The 23,298-nt window shown below is 53.7% G+C and overlaps 1 protein-coding gene across 1 annotated transcript in view; it reads right to left on the bottom strand.

The window, feature by feature from the left end:
• Positions 1 to 3,707: 3,707 nt before the first annotated feature.
• TNR (tenascin R) overlaps positions 3,708 to 23,298 on the bottom strand; it is a 62,750-nt gene continuing 43,159 nt past the window's right edge. Inside the window, exons 14-21 of the mRNA XM_024551740.2 lie at positions 20,937 to 21,080; positions 20,106 to 20,236; positions 19,130 to 19,262; positions 10,458 to 10,609; positions 9,082 to 9,178; positions 6,249 to 6,410; positions 4,620 to 4,783; positions 3,708 to 3,827 (exon numbers count right to left, since the gene is read on the bottom strand). Of these exons, the coding sequence (XP_024407508.2) occupies positions 3,708 to 3,827; positions 4,620 to 4,783; positions 6,249 to 6,410; positions 9,082 to 9,178; positions 10,458 to 10,609; positions 19,130 to 19,262; positions 20,106 to 20,236; positions 20,937 to 21,080 (1,103 nt within the window). The remainder of the gene's footprint in view (positions 3,828 to 4,619; positions 4,784 to 6,248; positions 6,411 to 9,081; positions 9,179 to 10,457; positions 10,610 to 19,129; positions 19,263 to 20,105; positions 20,237 to 20,936; positions 21,081 to 23,298) is intronic.

The raw sequence follows: 23,298 nt of genomic DNA, 5'->3' as shown, positions 1-23,298 counted from the left end.
AAAAGCCATATCTGGAGTCAGTGGCTCCACCTTAACTGAAATTCTGGGTGGAGGTTTACAAAAAAAAAAAAAAAAAAAAAAAAAAAAGGAAACTGTTTTGAAGCCCCAAGAGTACTTGTACATCCGGGCCCCAGGGAGCCGATTTCAGCCCCTCAGCTCGGTGCATCCACTCGTCACAGGACGGGACAAAGGGGAACTCAGGAACCCTTTCTCAACCGATGCTTTTCAGAGGGCCCTTTGAAAAGGTTCCGTGACCTCCTTTTGTGCCTTAGTCTCCAGCTCTGTCCTGGCACTGGGTGAAAAGTCCGCCTGTGGGTGGGCTGGTTCAGCTTGGCCCCGGCGCACTGGCAGCCTGGGCCCTCCTGGTCTGTCTTTGAGAGGCCCGAGTGGGTGCACAGGATGCTGGTGGATTCCCAGGTGGGTGGAGCGGATTGAGGTCTCTTACCTCTTTCTGAGGATGGATCTGTGAAGGGTAGCGTGGATTTGTGAGGTTTGCTCTGCATTTCCTTGCTGCCATTGTTGTTGTTGTATTATTATTTTTTACAAATCAATCTCTTGTGCAAACCTGTGGGCTAGTTTTCCTGGGTCTTGGTTTTGTCTGGGTTCTCCCGGAAACCCGGAGGCTCTTGTCCTTAACCCCAGGAGGGTTCACACGGGGGTCACAGCAGGGGTTGGGGCTGTGACCGCCACCTGGTGGTGACACGCAGCAAGTCTCCCTCCTCCAGTTAAATGCGGCCTAAGGGCCCGCAGTTTTCCACAGATCCGCCATTCCCCCATCCCCTCTGCCTTTTAGCTCCGGTGGTTCCTTCACCTCCCAGAAGTGACCCCGGGGAACGTGAGTTTACTCTGCGGACACCACCCTTTTCTGATAGGGGGACGCAAACAGGACAAACTGCCTGCTCTCGGGTGTAGGCAGTGAGTCTGCTGCAGTCACCGGTGGGGTTTTGTTTGTTTCTGTAAGTGCACGTCCTGACGTGACTCCTGGGCAGGGCCGCGTCTGTCCCTTTTGTGTCCCTGGAGGGAAGCTCTGGGGCGCAGGGCGAGTGCTTAGTGAGCGGTGCTCCCCTGGTCCACCCGCGGGAAGAGCTTGGAGAAGCCGGGTTAGCAGGAACCAGTGAGCGAAGGTAGAGAGCTCTGACTCACGTGGACCGTGGGCCTTGGGCAGAGCATGGGCACAGTCTCTTAAAGATGGTAACAACTCGCGAGGAAATGAGTGTACCTAACGAAAGGAATGCGTAAATCCGTCCATAGCAGGCGAGCTAAGCTTTGAAGTCCCCTCCTTGCGTTAATGTCCTTCAGAGTGAATCTGGGCAGTGCTGCGGAGACTATTTATAGAAATGTTCCACGCGGTAAACCGGCTCCAGTGAAAGGCAGATTGGGGTTTCCATGGATGGCGTTGGCTTCCACCCGAACGGCGACGTGGGGGTTCAGCATCTTTTTCTGTTTTAGTTCCCTCGCTGAGGTGGGCTGTTGGGGACCACCCAGGTCCCGGGGCTCTGCTCTCGTGGACAAAATGCGTGCGTCTCATAGTCCTCTCTGCAGCGCGAGCATGTGTTATTTATGACCTCTGAATCAGCCTTCCTCGCTCCCTCCCTCCCTCCCTTTCTTCCCTTCTTCCTTCCTGACTAAAGCAGGGCTTCCCGAGAATTTCCATTACTTGATTGTGCTGTCTCACCAACGCCAGTTCCTACTCAGACTTCTGATCAGAGATGAGCATTGCTGGCTGTCAAAGCTGAGAGGGAAGTTAGAAGCCATAATCTGTCATGTGACAGGTGAGGGACCTGAGGCCCAGAGAGGTGCAGTGACCTCCCTGATGTCACACAGCCAGTGGAGGGCCTACAACTTAGCCTCCGTGCAGTTCCCCGTGCAGCCTGCCTCCCGTGTTCATTGGTGGCCCTCTCTAGCTAAGTCTTACTTAATTCACAGGTTTCTGGGAAGGACTTTTGTTTTTCCCAGGTTTCTCCTAGTTTTTTCGAAGCCCACGGTGAACTGAGAAATAAAAATGTCACCTCTGTCGTTCAGCACCGGGTGCGTCAGTCCCATCCACCCCACAGCCCTGCACAGGCCTTGGGAGCCTGGGGAAGGGACAGTGCCCACAGCACATGGCAGCATGACACATGTCATGACTTCCCATGACACCACAGGTGTGAGGGTCAGCCTGGGGGACGGTCCTCTCCTGGCTCTCAGAGCTTGGTTAGGCTGCAGAGGGCTCCATGAGAAAACTGCCTACTCTCGGGCTCATGGTGACCGGCTGGGGAAGGACCCGGATGCCGCACCCAGACTAAATGTGTGGTCACAGAAAGCGGGCCCCGGGCCCCATGGACGGGGTGAGGGCAGCCGGCAGACTGGACATGGACTCGGCAGACAGTGTAGGGACGGCTGCAGCCACACCGGATTTGGAGCGGTTGCAGGGTCCTGGCTTCTAGAGCTTCCAGCTCTGTTGGGCTTAAAAATCAAATCACACCAGTAAAGACAACACATCTCGTAAAATGGAACGTGGGCCCTCAGCCCTCCCCTGTCCACCTTTGGGTTTCTGGATGCAATTTCCTCTGGTGCTTTTCATTTTTCCTCTCCAAGGCAGAATAATAAAAGGAGACGGAGAAAGGCTCCTCATGACCTCACCTCATTAAGGAGGTTGCTCCTGTTTCCCGTGGGACCCAAAAAGAGAACAAAATAAGAACAAAACCCCCAAATTTCACCTCTTCCCCGGGATTATTAGTCAGGACAATGGCTGGCTGGTCATAGAACTTCTTTGTCTGACTCTTATTAAGCCACCCACACAAAGGAGAGCCTGAATAAACATCGAAGTCAATTTGCAACTCAAAAAAAGAAAAAACTCATGGCACATAGGACCGGAAAGAAAGAAATCAGAGCCAGGGGAGACCTGGGTTCCCCACAGGACCTCGAATCTCATTGGCAGGTGCCCTGAATTCTCCTTCTTTGGTCCTTTCCTCAAGGCTTGGCCCCAAAGTGCTGAAAACCACAACCACCCCCGCCCCACTCCCAAAGAGGGTGGGCGGTGACTTGGGCCCCACCGGGACACGGTGTGCAGCTCTGAGCCAGGCACGGGTGTGAACACAGAACACTGTGGGCGCCGTGGCCCAAAGCAGCAGCTGGGCCTGCGGGCTGAGGGGGGTCTCAGGGTACAATAGGAGCAGGTGCAGGAAGGGACGGGAGATGAGAATCTTTGGCCCGTGAAAGAGATCTTGGGTTGGTGGGGCGGGAGGAGGTCAAACTGCTTCCTGCTCAGGGGAGTCGCTTGCCAAGCTCTCCTGCTGAGGCTTCCCCCTTGGGCTGGCGTGAGGACCTGGCCATCGAAGGCAGTGACCAGAAACACACATGTGGGCGTGAAGGGCGTCTCGGAAGGAAGGCAAGAAGAGAAGGCACGTGCCTGTCCCCATAGCCACCGGACTCCAAGACTTGCCTTTGAATTGGTCTTTGAAGAAAACTCCTCCCTTTCCTCCTGGGTGGGACGAGAGGGGAAGGTCAAGGTTGGCCCGGTAGGAGGGAGGATGGACTGAGGGTCTGCCCGAGGGCAGCAGGAACCACGGGCAGCTAATTCTCAGCTGGTTCCTGCTGCCCCTGCTTCCTCCAGACACTCATAATATGTTGCGAAGCACAGTACTATGACCCCCCACCCCTGGCGTCATATTATAAAATACAAACAAAGGACAGGAAAGGTCAGTTGGCTGGCGGCCACCCACGGCTCAGAAGTGCAAGGACCGCCGTTTCCGCCCCACCACAGGACGGGGGTTGTAGGGGCGTGTCTTCATTTCCACGAAGGGGATGGAGAACTCGTGGCCTTTCCAGTGGTACCAGTTGATGCCCTGGGAAGGAGAAAGAGGCGCATGTCAGACCACCCGAGATGTGGCCGAGATGCTAGTGAGGTCAGGGCTCAGTCCCTTTCCAGCTTTTCTTTTTAAATGGGCCTGTGGCTTGGGTCTCTGCTGGGAATGTATCACAGCTCTAGGTGTTTGGGCTTCAGGATTCACCTGCACCAGTCACTGGAGTTGAATTTCAAAATCCCACCAGCACAGAAGCATTCTGAAGAGAGTAACTGTGTGTGACCACCCACTGTGGGAGAGTCGGGTGGTTTCCACTGACAGCGACCGACCCTCCAGCTTTGCCCGGAACAGTGGGGTGTCCCTGGCTGCCGGACGTCCAGTGCTCCCGCTGGGAAAGTCCCAGGTGGCCCATCGTATGGACGTGTGGTCTCCAATGGGGACAGCCAGTCTGGTTTACACTGGTATCTCCCTTCCTGGGACACTTCGGAAGCTAAAGTGGAGCCTGGGAAGCTGCCCTTGGCATTGAACAGATCTCCATGGAATCTTCTAGACAAGGAAATGAAATGGGACTTGACTGGCTGCAGGGGCTTATCTGGGGGCATTCTGGCTCCCGAGTCCGGCCACCCCTCTTCCTCTGCCTCTACTCTGTCCAGCCTGGACCCCGGGTCTGCGTTACTGTCCTCTCCATGGTCCTCCTTTCTTGAGACTCTGAGTAGTTCATTTTCAAAGGCAGGGTGTGGGGGTGAGACCACATGTACAATTGAAACGTAAAGCTAAGGGCCCGTGGGTTCCATAGCTCTGGGTCCTGCCGGGCAGCGGCCGAGTGTCACCCACCTGGCTGTGCCTGGACTCCCCATATTTCCCATTGAGGTTGGTTCGGTGGCAGTTCTTATACCACCACGCCCCCTTGTACGACAGGGCGCAGTTGGTCACTGCGATGTCATTGTCTCTGTCCTTGGTGGAGAAAGGGCGTCCCTGATGATAGCTGAGTGAGTCCCCTGAGAAAAAGAAACCTTCGTGAGGCTGTTCAACTTGTCCCTCTCCGGCCAGCATGTTCTGGACGAGTGACCCCCCTCCCGATCAACCTGGCCGCCACCACAGGGTTCCCCCCGTTTGGCCCCTGACGCCCACCGACTAGTCAGCCTGGCTGTGCTGAGCCTCCTCCACCTTCCCTGGGTGGGGGCAGCTCCTCCATGCTGCTCCCTCCGACTCATCTTCTTGTCCCCCGACCTCCTGCTCAGACCTCTCCCCTCGGCTCCACCTCACCCTGTCTGTCTGCTCCAGGCCGGCACTGGGGCACAGACATTCTCGACTCCTTTTGTCTCCAGAGGGGACAGTGACGAGCCACGGGAAGGTGGGGCAGCCTGGGTGCAGCCTGGCTATTTTTGAAATGATTGAGTCTGCTACTTAGTTTAGTACATCGTTTGCAATGGCTACTGGATGCCCCAAGTGTGGTCAATTGGACCTTTGGTGGGGCTCCTCGGGCGGGGCTCCTGGCCATTGGGAAAGGTCTGAAATAGGAAGAATAACAAAGGAAAGCATGTCTTCTCTTTGGAGTAGTGTACCTGGCTGAAAAGAGAAATAAGTGGACAGAGGCAGAAATGCAAGGGCAACATCTTGATGGTCTTAGTTCCGAGAGGCATTAACATGTTGCTAAAATTATACACTGGCATTTAGCCCTAAAATTGGAGTTAATGAGAGGACCCATAACTCCATGTACCAAACAATAGAACATTTGGCAAAACAGGTTTTATGACATGTGCTATAATAGAGCCCAGGAAGCAGACTGGCTGAGCCCAGGAAGCAGACTCAGTGTTATGCCTGGATAAAACTATTAATGCCACGGAGCTTCCAGAGACGGTCGTTCTACTTAGTAGAACTGTCATAAAAATCTATACGGAAAGCGGGCCGATGCACGTGGTTCTTGTGGAAGAGGGAAAAGAAATGTGGCCGGTGGGGAACCTTTACGTGCTGTTGTTTGCTCCTTGATGGGGTGTGATGATGACTTCTGATGGGGGCGCATCTTGGAATCTGGGGGGGAACCGGTTTGTTTTCATTGGTTCAGAGATGGTTTTCCTCGCTGTCTTCGCAGGGGAGATGTCTACCTAGACTGTGGTTGGTTCTGCTCTCCCTGGATAAGAGCCCATATCGATTAATCTAGACAAGAAAACGAATCGGTGGCCCTCCCATTGACCTTCGTTTTTTAGACCTTAAAGCACTTTCACTGCACTTAATTGCATTTTCCCGAGTGCTCCGTGAAGCAGGGCAGGGATCATTGTTATGATTTTCCAGACGAGGAAACTCAAGTCCTGGGAAATTGATTTCCTGTCCCAAGTGGTGTGGGACAGCCTGGACCAGAGCCAGAGATCGCCCTGCTCTCTGGCCAGCAGGGAACTCCAGGCGTGGGGGCCCTGGTCCTGCCACACGGCCATGGCCCTGCGGCCGGCTCAGGGGCCAAGGTACCTGCGGTGCCGTTGTAGCTCCCGATGCGGAGTTTGTACAGGCTTCTGCTGTCCTCCACGGAGAACTTGTCGTAGTAGGCGAAGGCAGCCTCTTGGCCGTCCCGCAGGTCCACACGCAGTTCGTAGCGGCCCTGGGACGTGATCCTGTGGATGTTGTCCAGCCCTGCAGAGGTGAGCGGAGAATGTGGGAGCCTGGCCCAGAGGCTTTGGAAATGGGGGTAAGAAAGGGAACTGTGGCTCACAACAAGTGTGGCGAGGAAGAGGGCGGTTTTCGGAAACTCGTGAGCCTCAGCCCTTCCCATGCTGTTGCCCTCCCAGACTCTGAATTTCCTCCTGCAAAAGGCCAGCACAGGCGTGTGGAGGAATTCCCCCCACAGGGAAGCTCAGGGGCCTGGTGTCTCCCCGGGACCCAGGGATGGGCAGGCCCTGAGCCTCAGCGTTTCGGGCCTTGTCCCCGCCACCTCTCACTCCAAACATGGTGCTGGGTAAAAGTGACCAAAGGCATCCCGCGGGTGTGAACCCTTTGGCCCGAGTGACAGGAAGAAAGAGATGGAAAAAGCGGTCAGAGGAGTTCAGGGCAGACCCAGGGCCAGGACACCTGGACACCCTGCCGTCTCTGAGATGCCTGCCTGCGAAGGAAGAGGTCTGTCTACCTTTCTCACACCCCCTCCTCCCGCAGCCTCCACCCAACTCACACTGCCTCCTTCTTGGATTATTGCCCTTGGCCAAACGGCAGTCCCTTCACCCCAGAAGCTACACTCTCCCTCCCCACACTGTGGGGCAGACCGCCACAATGCCTGACGGTGGGGCCAGGAGGAGGGCAACAAGAGCCGGGCCCCTTACCCCAACCCTGGGAGCAGTCTATGCCCAGAGCGTCTCTGGGGATCAGACTGAAGTTAACCTCCAACCAAAGCCTCACTTTTGCAGTCTACCCCCACTTTGTCCTGCCTCCCCCCGCCCCTTCTCCTGAGAGTACCCCCAGATATATCCCTTGAACAGGAATCTCTGTCCCAGGCTCTGCCGCCAGGGGACCCAACTTAGCACAGAAACCAGGGGTCACAGTGTTACCCCAACCTGGGCACCACTGCCCAACGACACACCACTAGGCTGGGCCTGTGGTCTGGACCCTCCCCGGCTCCCTGTTACCCACGGCATCAAGTCCAGACATCTCTTCCCGACTTTGCCGACTGCACGCGCCTTCGTCCAGCCCACGTAGCCTCATCTTCTGCTTCCCCTGGCTGCGCCTTTCCTCTGGTTGGCTGGTTTCTTCCCTGCTCTGGTTGCACACATCGAAAGGAGCACTGTCTCCCCTCTTTTCTGGTTCCTGTCCTCCCCGCATCCTACTCCGCCCTCGATGCCTCTCCAGGAAGCCAGACCTGTGCTTCTCTGAGTAGCTGTGGCTTCCCCGTCAGTGGCTCGTAGGTTGGTACAGCGTTTCCCAGTGTGGGGTGACATCTCTGATGATATGACAAGTATCTGGGGCCTAAGGACTCAGTAACCTTGAACATATGGGAAGAGAGGGGTTTCCAAATTCTGTTTCTTAACAGAGTAAGGAGAAACCTTAACCCTGATTCTAACTGCAATGGGCAATGGGGTTAAGAGAGGAATGTGAGGCGCTCCCAGCCCTGAAGGAGGTTTCCGTGGGATAGTCTATGGTCGTGAGAGAAAGGGAAGGGGACACTAATCAGGGAGGGGCCAATTCTCCCACGGGCAAAGGGCGAGGCCAACGGGTGGGTGGGTTCTCCGGCTCTTTGAATACACAGAGATGGACACCAAAGTGCATAGAGGAAGGGACAAGTGGCCGGGAGAGTGTTCCTTCCAGAGAGACATCAGTGATTCTGAATGTTTGGAGGCTGGGGTTGGGCTGGGGGCATGTGGGAAGGAGAGAGGTACTTGGTGGTGGGGAGAGGCTCCCAGGGAGAATGGGGAGGCCCGATGCCTGAGCTGAGGTGTCTGGCTTTCACTTGGTGGTTGCGAGGCCTTGAGAAGTTTTACAAATGGGGTTCCCACTGCTAAGATCGTTGGGGTGAGTAAGACTGTCCCGGAGGCCACATGAGTGATGAGTAGTCCTGGAGGTGTGCACGGAGGCCAGTTAGGGGGAGAAAGATAACGAGGCCCGGAGAGGCAGCGCCAGGGAGGTGGAGAGGAGGCCGCTGACTCAGGACGCCATTGTTCTCCTTTCCCCGCTGCCCCGTACAAATCACTGAGAATCTAAGCGAGGGAGACACAGGTCATAAAGCATGCACCGCTTCCCGGGAGTGGCACTGAAGCCCGTCTGCCTGGGTCAGACGTGTGTGCCTTCCTTCTCACACACCCGTTCGGTCCTCACTCGACACCTCCTGCTCGTGCCAGACCCCTAGAAAATGGATGGCTACCTCTAACGCCATCCTCACTTTTCTCTGCTCCCTGCCAAGTCAGGGAAATCACATCCTCCAAGGAACTGGAGCAGAGTGACGGCCTCCTTCTCTTGGCCCTGCAGGCTGGCTGGCTGGTGCCTGGCTTGTGAGAGGTGACCAGCCACCCTGGTGCTGCTCATGCCCCCTCGCCCACTGGGCCGGTCCCTGCCTTTGTAGCTGCCTCACGTCAAGACCCATCAGCATAAGAGACTATTCGTGAGGATGGAAAGAGACGGAGCAAAGAGGAAAGCGCCACAGTAAGAGAAACACAGATCAATAGGGCAGCCAAACAGAGCCAGAGGTGCTGAAAGCAATTCACGGGCTGTCAGCTTCTCAACAGACTCAGGGCTGCTGATAACCCCAGATGGACCCAGAAAGGGGAGAGGCAGACCGAGAGCCAGGGCAGCTCTGCAAGGAAAAGCAACACGGAGGCGTTACCCAGCCAAAACTCATCCTCCAGGTTCCCGAAGCCAACTTGGTACTCTGCCCACTTCCGGAAGAAATCAGTTTGGCCATTCTGCCGTCTCTGGAACACCTGCCAAGAGACGGGGAAAATAATGGGACGCAGAGGAAGGAACTCTCGAGAGTAAACTTGCTGTCGCTGAGTTTTCTATCTGCGAGGGCAGAGATGCTCAGATAAGGAACATTGCATGCAGAGCTGGGTATTCGCAGAGCCATGTTCGTAGGAGACCCCCAGCACCTCTCTCGAGGTACGGAGGCCCTGACAAGCAGGCCTGGGTGGGATGTTGACACTCACTTACACCCCTGCACTGTAGAACAGATTCAAGGACACATGGAGCCCCCAAATAGGGAAAATCGGCTTGGCTCTCAGATTCTTTTTGCACCAGAGAGTGCAGCAGAAAGCATTTCTCACCCAAAGAGCAGGACCAACTTCAAATCAGCCAGTCCCTGTCATCATCCCAACGCAGGCAAAGCAACTGCATGTCATTCATTTTCCGAGCTGTTTAGGTGCTAATTTCATCTAACCTCCACTACTTCCGCCTCGGCTTCAATTTCCCAATTATGCTTTACAAAGGAGGCACAAATGCCTCAGAAACAAAAAACGAAATGTCTCCCAAGGCTAGATGTTATGAACACCAGCACCATTTCCCTCCATTCAAAACCTGGTTTCCATCTGCACCCACCCAGCTAGTGCCGGACCAAATTCGGGCCAGGCTGCAGGAACCCTCCTGTCGGGCTGCTTTGATGGGTGGGGACAATTGTGAGGCCACCCTTCTCTGTTCTCTGTCCTGAATGGTCAGACATAGAAGAGGATACTCGCAGGAAGTGGTGTCTCTCTTTTCCTAGCAGTTGGTGCCCCCTGCAGGCTGTGACATTCTGGGGAAGAACCAGAGAGGCCAGAGAAGGACGGGGACAAGGGTGGCCTTTGTAACTAGAGGTGACTACCCACGTTCAGTCCCCCATAGGTAATCGTCCAGTAGGAAGGTCCTAATGATCTCACAGAGCCTCAGCTCCTGTTTATTCATTGGAGCTACAGTCCCCAGCAGGCAAGACCCAGGCCTGCCTGAGCCACTGGTCCCTGTCGCTGCATGAACACCTGCCAGCGCAGAAGGAACCCCCTCCCTGGGCCAGGCCGTGGCAGCCTCGATTTGTTATTCCTCTCTCTGCCCGACCAAAACCTACAATCGGGCTGCTGAGAAGCCCTGAGGGACATGAAGAGCCCTTAGGAGGGACATGCGGGGGTAGGCGAGGGGTAGGGCAGAGGATGGTGAAGCTGGGGTCCCCTGGCGCTGAGCCAGGTGGACCAGAATGCCAGGAAGTCTGCGTGTGCGGAGAGCAGTGCGCTCACTCACAATCCAGCCGCCGCCATCCGTGGCCATGTCGCAGTACACCTGCAGCTTCTGGCCGAGCTCTCCATGGAGGAAGATGGTGTAAACCCCACTCAGCGTGTCGCCATTCATCAAGTGCTGGGCACAGTCCTGAGGGTGTGGGAACACCCGGCCCCCTGCAGAAGAACAGAGGCGATTTCCAGAAAGGGTCCTTTCTCCCACTAGGTGTAGCCCCTTGAACCGGAGAAGGGGCAGGGGTGTGCAACCTTTTGGAGTCTCTGGGCTGCACTGGAAGAAGAAGAGTTGTCTTGGGCCACACAGTAAATACACTGTGACACGTAATAACGAGAAAAACCTCATGTTTTAAGTAAATGTACGCTTTTGTGTTGGTCCGAATTCACAGCCATGCTGGGCTGCATGCGGCCTGTGGGCTGCAGTTTGGACACTCCTGAGGGTCTCGTGGTACCTCACAAGGAGCTGTGAGACATCCACTCTGGACCTCCCACAGAGTGCGGGGACCCTGCCTCCCCCTGCATCCCCCCTCCCAGCCCCCGTGCAGCTGATGTGGATTAATCAGACAATATACAGTCTTCTGGGATCTAAAGACCAAAGAGCTGGGTTCAAGGTCTGCCTCTTCCACTTACCTGGTCAAGCTCAGGCCAATGGTATGGCTTCCCTGGGCATCAATTTTCTCATCAATAAAGTGGCGATAATGAAAATACCCCTCCCCCCAAAGGTGCAGATGTGTCAGTGCAGTTAGTGACTGTCACTCACAGGATGATGATGGGCAGGCCCACAATGCATCACTGTACGGCCACCGTTCCGAAGGATGGGAGGCACGGAAGCACAGATCGCGGCCCTCCTCACAGCGGCCATGCAAGGATGCCCAGATGCGCTCAGCATGAGCAAGAAGACTGGTATCTATTCCTCGTGCAAAGTAATCTCCTGATCGGACTAAACAGTCAAACGTCCGTGCTTTACAGTTCAGTGGGAGTTTAAAGAGAGGGCAGGGGGAATGAATGGCTGCTCCTCTTTCAGCAAGAACAGCCCAATTTGTACAACAGTATCTAATTAGCTGAAAGCGAAGCTTAAATCATGTGTCTTGAAGAGTTTAGCTTCGGGGCACATTTTAATGCTTAGCAGGCAGGCAGAGGAGCAGAGATCCCAGCGGGGGGGCTCTGTGGACTGCAGGCACTGATAGAGCGAGCAAAAGGCGGGGCTTGAGAGTGAGCAACTGTGATTGGGGGGCGCCCGGAAAATAGAATGGTGTGGCTGATGAGCTTCTGCCGCCGTGGCCTGCAGAGCAGAGGCAGGAAGGGGTGAAGTATGGACCTCACCGGCCAGTCACTGCAGTGTCCCGTGTACTGCAGGGTGTGACGGCCAGCCCCCGGCGGGTCAGTGCAAATGACAGCATGATGCCACACAAGGAGGGAGACGGAACAATATCACTGAAGGCCCAGGTCATGTGAACACCTGAGACGGACCAGCAGCGAAGCATCCTGTGTTGGGGAGAGGTCGTTTGGGTTCCATCGACCTTCCACAGGCCCCTTTGGAGATGAGTTAATGCCCCCAAGCCCAGGACTGTCCTTCAGCTCTGCCACGCCAGGGTCAAGGGTGGCTCCCATTGAAGGTGGTTTGGAACAAAGGTGCGGCCTACTTCAGGCATGGCCACACCAGGGAATAACTGTATTTCTACAGAACTTGTGCTTGACAAAATGCATCTTTATCTTCACTTAATCCTTGCAAGAAACTTGAGAGGAAGGCAGATTGTTATGAATTAAAAGCTTATTTTACAGACAGAAAGACTGCACTCAGAAAGATCACATGACGTCCTCTGTCACATGAACTTGAGTTTCCAACTTCGGGTCAAGTGCTCCGTGCACTCTGCTGAGAGAGAGCACGGAACACGGGGCAGTTGGCTGGGTCTACCTCGGTCCACGCGGCAGAGGACGAATTAATGTCTGTGTCTAAACTGTAAGCACATAAAGCCCCAAAGGCCAAACTGACCTAAAAAAAAGTCCTACATTCAAATTAAATATCTTTACCCCCAAACGGGAAGCCGATTTTCTGAATAGCTGCAGAAATGCTCTTGTCCTACAGCTCATTAGTGTTCACCGTCCCCCCCGTGCCTACAGGTCACAATTATATTTCGGGGACAGCTGCCAGGGAGCTCCTTCCTCTCTCCCTGTTGCCTGGGGACACCGTGATTATTTCCCATTTTCCCAGATCATTCTCCACCTTTTCTGTGGGGCAACCAGCCTTCTCTCATAGCCTGTATTTCTCATTTTCAAAATGCAGCCCTGAACGTGCTTGGTCTTCAGCTCACTTCTACCTTATGCACCAACAGCCCCTTCTCCTGGATCAGCTTAGCTTCTTAAAGGAGCCAGAACCCCAGATTTCTTCCCAACACCCAACGCGTGTGTTAAAATGGCAACCTCATACAAACACACACATGAAACTAAACCAAACCTCAGAGTAAGTGAATCCGTGATCTTATACAGGCTCCTTCACATCAGTCATGTAGATTATTTAACAGTTGTAAATACTTTTAAAAAGGTTCAAATGCATCAGTTGCCTTAAAGGCAGATGACCAGAAACGAATATAATAACCTGAGATGACTGGCCCTGGAGAAGACAAGTTCTTAAATATGTGAAGGACTGTCATATAAAAGGAGAATTCCCTTTTTTATTTTTAAAGTCAGAAAATGAGAACACAATCGACTCAGGAGTGAAGTGTGGTCCAAGCTGAGTGGGAGGAAGGTCCTAGGCTGCTCCACGTGAGGGGAAGGGCCCTGCGTGGCGCTGGCTGGGGGAGGCGCTCAGCGGATGTGTGAGGGGCTGGTGTCTCTGCCTAGACCCCTAGGGCTGTGTGGATAAGTAGACCGAGTCTCTCTGTCCGGTTGCTGGGTGCACTCGCCTCACCTGCGACAAATTGCGAGCCCACCTGGTTGCTCAGAGATGCCCTTTACTGTAATTGAGTCAGTGGCCCTGCTGGACAGCCAGCCAGCGAGCATTTTGTTTGTGCAGAATGTCAGGAGCAGTGGCCTGGGGTGTCTGCCTCTTGGGAGCTGGGAGAAGACACATTTGTCACGAAATCCCTTCAATCCAACCCCTCTGGCCTGCAAGGCTGCCAAAGGGGTCACCTCCTTAATCAAGTTATGATTCCTTTTCACCTGATGAGAGGAATCAGAGGCTCGTTAATTGTTCCCAAACTGGGGCCTTTATTCGAATTCAGATTCCTGGCTCTGTGCCAGAGCTGCTGAATGAGAGTGTCAGGGGTGGGCCTCCGGTTCAGGAGCTCACCCAGGCTCCTCAGGTGAGCCTGAAGCCTCCTGGACTTGAATGCCACTCTTCCTCTGGTATAGTTCTCTCTCCTCAGAGAGGCCAAGGAGTGGCATTGGCGAGTGAGACTGTACCCCTGAGGGGCCTGGTAGTCGGTTCTCTCTGCCTAGACCCCTAGGGCTGTGTGGATAAGTAGACCGAGTCTCTCTGTCCCTCTCTCCCTCCTTTCCTTTCCATTTCTTTCCTTCTCTCCTTTCCCTTCCATCTCTCTCTCTCCCATAGGTATGTCTTGAGTGGGCAGCTCCCAAGATTTAGATTGGGGGCTCTGGGAAAGAGGAAACAAGAGCCTCTCAAGCTTTGAGCTGAAGCCTGGGGTGCCTGTTTTTACCCTGAGGTTCTGCCTTGGCGGCCGCTGGACTTTGGCTTAGCTGATAATGAAGACGACCCCGATTCCTGTCCCGCTGTGTTCACCGCGTGCATGCTGTGGGTTCAGACGTTTTTAGGGAGACATCCGGGTGGATTCAGGCACCCCTGGGTCTCTGGATGCCCTGCCATCTGGCGCATCAGAAACTCACGTTTAACCCTAACACAGGTCGTGCCAGGATTTTTCCCAAGGCAGAAATTTCAGGGCCCAGAGCAACACTGGAAGCTTTTCTTCCCGTTGGTGCGATAGCTGTGGCCTGGCCCACGAAGAGACTTTTTTTTTTTCCTTAAGCACAGGCTGTGTTGATTACCAACTTAAGAGGAGAGCATTGCCAAGTGACTGGGACACTGAATGTCTCCTGGTTAAAGTGTTTCTAGGTGTAATTGTGGGATCAATAGGACCGGGGCACTTTCCGGAAGAATTGCTCAGAAATTGGTTTGTGTTGGCGATCTGAAGGCTGAGAGCCGAGGGGAGTGAGTGGAGCTACGTGACTCTGGAATCAGAGGGCTGCCAGCCGCTGGGAGCGAGGGAAGAGACCTTTTCCATCCCTGCCTTGCCCCTGCCTCATGCTGTGTTCCTGGGCACAGTCTTTATAATGGCCCGAGTTAGTGGCTTTGGGGAGTCTGTCCACGGCCCACCCTTACAGCCTCAGCGCTAGGACCAGAGCCGAGATGGTGGCACTTGTCCCTGGGAGCACACTCAGGGCAGCCAGGTGTGCTACTCCGCAGAAGTGCCGGTGGACACCTGTGGCCTCCAAAACTCTGACTTGTTTTCCCAGAAGTGGGTTTGTGGTTGGCAGGTTTGTGGGGAGGGCAAAGTTACCTGTTTGGCTCACGTGGGCCGTCAAACCTACCACTGTAGCCACCTTGACAGCATCTTCTAATTCATTTACCTATTTATTCTTTTATGTATTCATTCAACAAACACATAGGAAGTGTCTGTTGGGTTCTAAATATTGGGCTAAGAAAGAGGTGGGAATGAATATACTCTTTTAGGTTGCTTACACTCTGGTGGGCGGCACAGACAAATATAACCCTAAATTCTCTGCGTTTTTGAAGAGAGAGAAACACAAGGAGCTGTCAAAACATGGAAGCCTGCTAGTGTGAGGAGAGCCTGGGGCTGCTGAGGGCCGGTTGAGTGGGGGGCAGGGAGACCAGGGATGGGGTAGGGATTTGCAGATGCTAATCAGAAAAGGCTTCTTCTTTTAGGAGCTGATGCAGAAGTAAGCCACACAGTGGTGGGGGCGGGTGTTTCAGGTCAATGGAAAAGCACAGCCTTTTTGGGGAAACGGCAGGGCTGGCCAGGAGCCAGTGAGAGATGGGTTGTGTGGATGAGGGAGAGCCGTGGGGAGGTAGGTGGGACGGGATCGTGCCCACTTAAAGAGCTGGACTTTATCCTGAAGGCAACAAGCTGAAGCATCTGAGGGTGGGCTCAAGCTGCAGTTTTTAGAAGGCCTGTCCTCACTGCGGTGTGGAGAATGAGTCAGCCGGGGGTGAGACTGGAGGTGCGACTCATTTAGGAGATGGTAGTCGTGGGAATCCAAGAGGAGAGGTGGCAACAGACTTTGAGGAGGCGATGGGAACAGAGAATCAACTGCGTCATAGACGGCTTGGACGTCGTCGCCAGCGGAGTGGCCGAGGAAGGTCCGCAGGCTTTGCAGACACCCTGCCATTGGCCCACCGCGCTCCCAGGTCAGCCCTTTGAAGGTCAGCTGCAGGCACCCTAACAGCACAGACCCAGTCTGACGTAATCGACCACACTGGCCTTGGCTTCCCTTAGGTCAGGAGACCCAATTCCGCGGCCCGCTAGTTGATCACAGACTGGCAGCTGCCGGCCTGGCCTCTCTCTGGGGCCAGGAGAGGGCTGGGCCATAGTAATGCCACCAACCTGGTCTCTCCCTGCCACTCTGGCCCTCCTTGCTTCCATTCTCCCAGTTTTAAGATCACTCCAGAGTGATCTTTTTAGAACATGACCTGCATCTCTCACCTGCCAATGAGCTTCCAATGGCTTCTCCAAAGCAATGGTTCCAGCTGAAATGGCTTCTTTTAATTAAAATAAAATCCAAAATCCTCACCATGGCCTGTCTACCATGCCCTGGCTCAGCTTTGTACTCCCTTCCCTTTCTTGCGGACTTTCCTCAAAACTTCTGACCGTGCCAAACTTACTCCTCCCTCTGCATGCGGTCATTACGCTTCCCCAGGCCCGAATGCCCTTCTGTGTCTGCTCCTCTCTCATCTTTTACATCCTGGCTCAAGTGTCTCAGCTCAGAGAGGCCTTTCCTCAGCACCCTAGCTGAGGCCAGGGCCTGGGGTTGGGGGAAGCAGGTGGCAAGAGACAGTCAGGAAAACCTTCCTCCTGGAGGAGCCATCCTATTCCATTCCTCTGGCCCTGTTTCATTCATTACCCTGTTTATTTTATGGATTGTTACTGCTTGAAATTACCCCAGTTCCTCCTCCTGTCTGCGCCCCACTGCCTCGTGTTCTCGAGTGCGAGCTTCAGGAGGGCAGTCGCCAGGCCGACCTCGCTCTTCACTCCCGCCCAGCACTGAGCGCAGCGATCGGCCCACGGCCGAGACGCAGCGAGTGTGTGCTGAATGTGTGATGCCACGTGAATTCTGTGATCCCTTCCGTGACAGCGAGGAGGGAAACCAAAACCAGATTTTCTGAAAACGATGGGACGGCACAACCGAAAACGGGCCAGGCCTCATTCCGTGCGCAGTGACATAAAGGCAGATGGCATTGCTGGCTGACACAATTCAGCGCTCGCCCTACAGAGGGCCGCACATCTCTGTCCTACTGAACAGCGCAAACAGCTCTATCTAAGTAAATTCAATGACAGGGACCAATTCCCTGAAAATCATCCCCTACTAAAAGTCACCCAAGATGAAAGGGATAACCTGACCAGTACTATAACTATTAACCGGTAACTATGCGGATTTGCACGAACCATTGTCTGCTGTCCCGGAACCCAGGGGTGGCCAATCCTCATTCATTTTCACAACCCCCAAAACTGAAGCCCGTGTTAGTGCAGACTCTCGGAGTTTCCCGAGAACGCCCCGGAGAGCAGCTCAGCCTGGCTGTGGGAGCGCAGGGACCGGAGCAAAGGCAATAAAGAAAACTTCCCATTACCCGTCGCTGGGAACCTCCGCCAATGATTGTCTTCGCTTAACCTCAAGGTCAAGACAACCTGCTTTACAGTGTTCGCCATCTCTGAGGACAGGCGGTAGCGAGCGCCTTGTTTGCTTCGTGGAGTATTAAAAGAGACAATGAAGTCTGCCTCTCAGAGGACCCCCTCGCCAAGGCTCGGTTGCTCTGCGGGGAGCATTTGTTGTCTCATTTATATTCTTGTCTCCAAAAGACAAGTAGACCTTGGGTGAAATTTCGGGCGGCAGTAAATTATAAATAATGTATCCATGTTTTTTCTCTTCCATACTACTTCTGTTAAATTCTCCTCAGAGTCTTGTGCAAACACCAGAGACCAGAGGACAGGAAGCTATGGGCGGTGATTATAGGAATGAAACGGGCTTACGTTATAAGGCAGAAATGCAACCAGGGAAGGCTTCTTGATCAAAGGAGGCTTTGTGGAAGACTGGCTGTCCTTCCCTTTCCTTTCCTCTTTTCTCTCCTATTTTTAACACCTCAACTCTTTTCCAGCCCATCAAGTAGGCACCTGTTTGACATGAGTCTCTTCTTAGCCCACCCTGGACAAGATGAGGGTTTGCCGATGGACAAAGGCCATTTAGGGACCCAAGTGTCAGCTCTTTTTCCCATAAGACGAGGCATAAAAAGTACTTAGAGTGATCAGCTGAGACCGACCCACTCCCTGAATAGCAGGATGCTAAGTGGAAAGCTCAGGTACTGTCAGTGAAGCCGGAATGGATGCTGGTTATGGGACTGAATTGGCCTCTGAATCCATCAGCCATGGTTTGCCATCACAGAGGCTGCCCTGAGGTGTCAGGCAGACAGGTGTGTAGCGATAAGGGACAGGCTCATAGCTGCCCCACACAGGTGCACAGCCACATTCCAGAATGGGGGGCAGGGGGAGAATTCGAAGTCTGGAGTGGGTGGTCCCACGTTACTGACAGTAGAGAGAGGCCCCGAGGGGAGTGGCAGGACGGAATGCTAACAGCACAGACCCCAGAGCCGGAACAACTGGTAGACTCCCAGCTCTCCTAAGAGCTGTGCACCTTTGGGGAGCCCACCTCACCTCTCTGTAGCCCAGTTTCCTCATCTGCCCACAGGGGTGATGGAGCATACCTCAGAGGCTGTTGTGAGGACGACATTAGATCACACGCTTGATGCGATCGGAACGGTCAGTGCCTGTCACATAGCCCTTGAAAGTTAGATACTAGTTCATTTCCTGTTACACATGGCAGGACACTTTTATCCATTAAGGACACTTGAGTGAGGGAGTCAGGAGGGCCCGCTGGATTTAGAAGGAGAAGACCTTGCTTCAAGCTCGGACTCGGCTACTTACTAGCCATGGGAGCTCCTTGATTTCCGTGCACCTGTTCCCTCACCTGTGAAATGGGGCGAATGGGCCCTGCTCACCCATCGTTGTTGGACCATGCTGAGACCAGGGGAATGCAGAGTGCTTTGTGAATGGAGGAAAGCCACAGGGTTAACGGGGAGGGTTCACTGCCGCTCTTTTAGGAAGTGAATCTCTGATCACAGGCAGCAGAAGGGAGGGGGAAGGATGAAGTCTGCTGGAAAAACTCCTGCCAAAAACTTGAACGGGAACCTGAGGTCTCCACCTGGTGCGTTTAGCTGGGCCAGGTGGGCCTGGGGTTGGTGCAGGGGGCCCCTCTGCTTGCGTGGGTAGTAAGCAGGGATCAGGAGGGGCCGAGGCAGGAGTGCAGGAAATAATTATTTCCCTTTGCAGAAAAGAGGCAATTGAGTTTTTTCATGGCTGCCTCCCTGGCCCCATCTCAGCAGAGGCTGCCGAGGAGACGAATGTCTCTCGGGGTGGGAGGAGGTGGTGAGACTCTCACCTGTGGTGAAGGCGGTGGAGGTGACGCTGCTCCTCTGGGCATCCTGGGCCGCCTGCAGGAGGACTGTGTAGTCAGTGCTCTCAGATAGGCCCTCCAGTCGGATCCACGTGTCCTCCGCGTCCACAATCAGCTCCTGCGGAGTGAGGGGGTGGGCGGAGATGGGAGGGTGGGACCAGCCCCCAACGTGGGGCACAGGGAGGGGGAGTCCCATCCCACAGCCGGCGAGGTCAGTATTGCAGTGGCCACTCTCATCCCTTCCATCCACAATGGGGAGAAAACTGAGCCAATAGGCAGACAGGACAGCTGCTATCGGCCAGGGGCACGCTGGGACGAAGGTGGGCACCTGGGTTATCGGATCCAGTGTTTTTTTGGATGGCACTGGGTCTCCCTAGAGCCCTCGGCCTCCCCACTGCACAGGCAGCAGACTCGCTCCCCTCCAGTCTCGACCTGTGCTGCACATTCAGCTTCTCAGTATGATTTCACTTAAAAACAGCCTTCCACTGCTAACCGAAGTTTGACATCCCATGCTCTGGATGGGCTGTTTCAACTGATGCTATGAAACAGAGATGTGTTGTCTCTTTGCAGTAGGCTGTGGACATGTAGCCTTTCTAATGCTTATCAAGGGGCATAAAAGGCTGCTGAATTTGGCATTCAGCTCACACTTGCTTGGCCCTGCCAGTAAAAACCCTTCTAGTGCCATGTAGTTACAGAAGCTTGGCAGTTTCCATCACGTTGGAAGCACACACCACTGAGTAAGGATGCAGGGGCAGTAGTAACCCACTGTCTCAAGAAGAAGCGAAGGCCCGGAGAGGGTTGGCGTTTGCCTCTGTACAGAGCCAGGGCTGGCACCCGAGTCTCTGATTTGCAGACTGGGGCTCGTGCCTCAACAGCATGCTGTGTATTTGTAGAGGAAAACCTAGTTGGCTCCCTGTGGATTGCTTGATAGAAATGTCTTTCCCCTCCACAGAAGACTCACCTTGCGGCTTCCGTCAGTGGATCTGTAGGTCAAGACGTAGTTCTCAATCTCCGCCCTGGGAGGCTGCCAGGAGATCAGGGCGCTTTGTCTGGTGACTTCACTGGCTGTCAGGTTTGCAGGAGGGTCCAGGACTGCAAAGAGGAGGAAATGCCGGGAGCGCCTGCCCCTCCAGCTCCTCCCTGTTTGATTCCCGGCCTGTGAATCTCTTGGCCCACCTATGTGGCCTCGGGGCTGCTCACCTGCCGGCCCCAGTCCTAGCTTGGACAGATGCAGAGGGCACTCCCAGTCACAAGATAATCCTTTGGGGTCATTAAGCATCCGATCAGCGATTCCCCACTCCCCTCACCTGGGCTGCTGGGCCTAGGGGTGACATCTTCCAATCTGACTCTGTCTGGATTCACCACCTTGCTACACCTGCATGTCTGTGAGTTCGCTCTCGAACTTGTAAGTCTCACAGCTGCACCTTTGTCTACTGCTCTCCTGGCTGTGGCCGTATCCAGCAGCTGACTCTTCCCCGTATCAAGCCCTTTAATGTCCATCAGACTCTCTGGGCCAGAGAGGCATTTCAGGGCTGGCCTCGCTTGGCCTCGCTCTGCTGCTTTCCCCGGACCCAGGACAAGAGCAGAAAACAGACGTGTGTCTGCAGGCCGGGGATGCTGCTGACTTCCACAGGCGTTTGGTCTGCGGTCAACTAAAGTAGAACAGCTCCTGGCTGCCTTGTCCCAAACCCGGAGGCTGTAATCCAGTCCACCGCATGGGAAACAAGCATTGTCAGGGTCTGCACAAGCCTCCAGGGATGCCGGGGGTGGGGCCGACCATGTGTGTACTCACGCGTGGAGAAGTTGGTGCTGACGGTGCCGCTGGTGAGAGGCCCGCTGGTGGCGTACATGCTGACAGTGTAGTGGGTGCTGGGGTGCAGGTCCGTCAGCTGGAATTCCTCACTGACCCCGTCCACCAGGATGGTCTCTCCGGCGACTGAGATCAGATGAGCACAAATGAAGATTGAATAAAGAAAGACTTCCCAAATCCCAAGGCATTTCACAAGGAGTCAATATGGGAAAGTTTTGAGGGGGGGAAATCATGTACAGGTTATTTAGTTTAGCCTTTTCTTCCCTACAAGGATCCCCTCTTGCTTATGCATCTTGAAGATGCAGATGTTGTTTTGCATCTTCATTAAGAAAAATATTCCTTCTTTGGAAGCTGATTTGTGTTTTCTGTAACTTCTACTCAGGTGTCTGGAGTTACAAAGAACAAGCCAAATCCTTCGTCCACATGAGCCTTTCCCCCTCTCCCCCAATCAAGTCCTCTTTTCTGTGGACTGAGAAAATTGAGTCCCCAGCCCTCATGATGTCTATGAGAAAGTTCTAATATGGTCACAGTCCTGGCCTCCTTTCCCCAGACAGGTAACAGTTTATCAGTGTCCCTGCTGAAATGCCAAACTCCGAAGAGAATGGAGAACAATGGTTGAGAGGTACTGACCAATGACACAGGATCAACCTTCACTTTTAATCGTGCCAGTTATGTTAATCCACTCGGTTCTGAGACAGTCATGTGATGTTGTCACAAGCAAAGATTATTACTAATCAAAGACCTTGTTTATAACTACCTCCAACCCAACCTTGTGTAGTGGGTTTTGTGCATTTACTCCTATCGGTTTTGGCCTTGATGTTTGAGATTTGGACCACTGTTTCAGTTAGTGAAAATACACTTGAGTTTGGGTTCTACTGACCAGTTTTGTTTTATATGCGAATTTGGTAAACATGTCTTCTCTGCACCCATTAAAGCTGTTGATAAAACTGTTCATTAGACCAGGGCCAAGCCCTGCCCTGTGCATTCAGAATTCTCCCGAGTTGTTCAGCATTTAACAAAGTACTTCTTCAGACCAGGTAGGTAAGACCCGAGGTGTTCTGTTTCCCATGAGGCAGAGAACAGCATGCAAATAAGTTCAAATCTAAACCAACCCTTTGGAAGAGCCCACATAACGCAACATCCCTCCCCTGGTCAATGCTGCAGCCACACCAACTATGGCAGCTCCATCTCCTCCTGCTCCCTCACATCTCTGCAAATGCACACGGGCTGCTCTTTCCCTTGGGATCCTCCTTTTTTCTCCTGTTCTCTCTGTTTCTCTAAGATCCACTGCGGTTCTGGTCACAGTGGCCCATGGATGTGGCCCAAGGTGTTCCACGTTGGCCTGCGTCGTGACACTGCCCACGCTGAGGGAGAACCCTTGTCTGCGTCATCACTAGGTGTGAGCTCTGCAACTCGGTGTGTTTTGTCTCTGAATCCTGTTAGCCTAGTGGGGTATGTGGCACATGGAACGGCGTCAGGAGGAGTTGTTGAGTGAATGAGAGAACTGCGGTGGTGGAGCTGTGCGCTTGTGCACCTGTGAGCAGGTGCATCTGGCTGCCTCCGGGGAAGAGTGGAAGCTCTGGCAGAGGAGGTGGTGTTGAAGCTGAGACTTGAAGGATGGGTTTATGAGGCAGACAGGTGGGGAGAGAATTTCCTGGTGGGGAAAGCAGCCCGTGCAAATGCGTGGTGGCTTGAGAAGGGATGGCGAGGGGTGAGAAGTGCAGGATCGTGATAGGCAAGGAGGCATGGGAGGAGTGGCGTGGACTGTGCATGTGTACAGAGGGGTTCGGATGCAGCCACAGGAATGGTACTCGTGCTCTGAGGAGGGGCATCCGATCAGCTACAGTCCTACGTGGCTCCAAATATGACCCACCGTGTAGTTTTGCATCTAGGTGGTGAGTGGATTTTTCTAATGCCTTGCTGAACGTGTTAGAAGATTTGCCAAAAAAAACCAAGGATGTAAAGTCCCTGTATTTTGCTGAGTATCGTGCACTCTGATGTATAGTGCACACCCACGTTCTGTGCATGTCACACACGGGATTATTATACCTGTCATTATGCCCACGGTAGGTAATCGTTACACCCATGTAATGTAGAAAGTGCATGCTTACAATCTGGGCAAAAAGTGTGCATTATACTCGGCAAAATGCAGTCGTTTGGGGGGACTTACTCTTAGGGAGCCTGTGCTGGTGTGGAGTCATCACAGTTCCTTTTCCCATTTGTTTAATAGTCTGTTTTGGTTTTTTCTTTCCCAGGTTTTGACAATCAGTCTATCTCTTTGCAGCTCACAGAATTGGCTTGATTTTTTTAAAATTTATTTTATTTATTTTTATTGAATGTATTG

The sequence above is a fragment of the Desmodus rotundus genome, chromosome 12 (genome assembly GCF_022682495.2).
Source record: "Desmodus rotundus isolate HL8 chromosome 12, HLdesRot8A.1, whole genome shotgun sequence".
NCBI classification, from domain to species: domain Eukaryota; kingdom Metazoa; phylum Chordata; class Mammalia; order Chiroptera; family Phyllostomidae; genus Desmodus; species Desmodus rotundus.
Note: the sequence above shows the minus strand (reverse complement) of the source record. Positions and strands in the feature narration are given on the sequence as shown.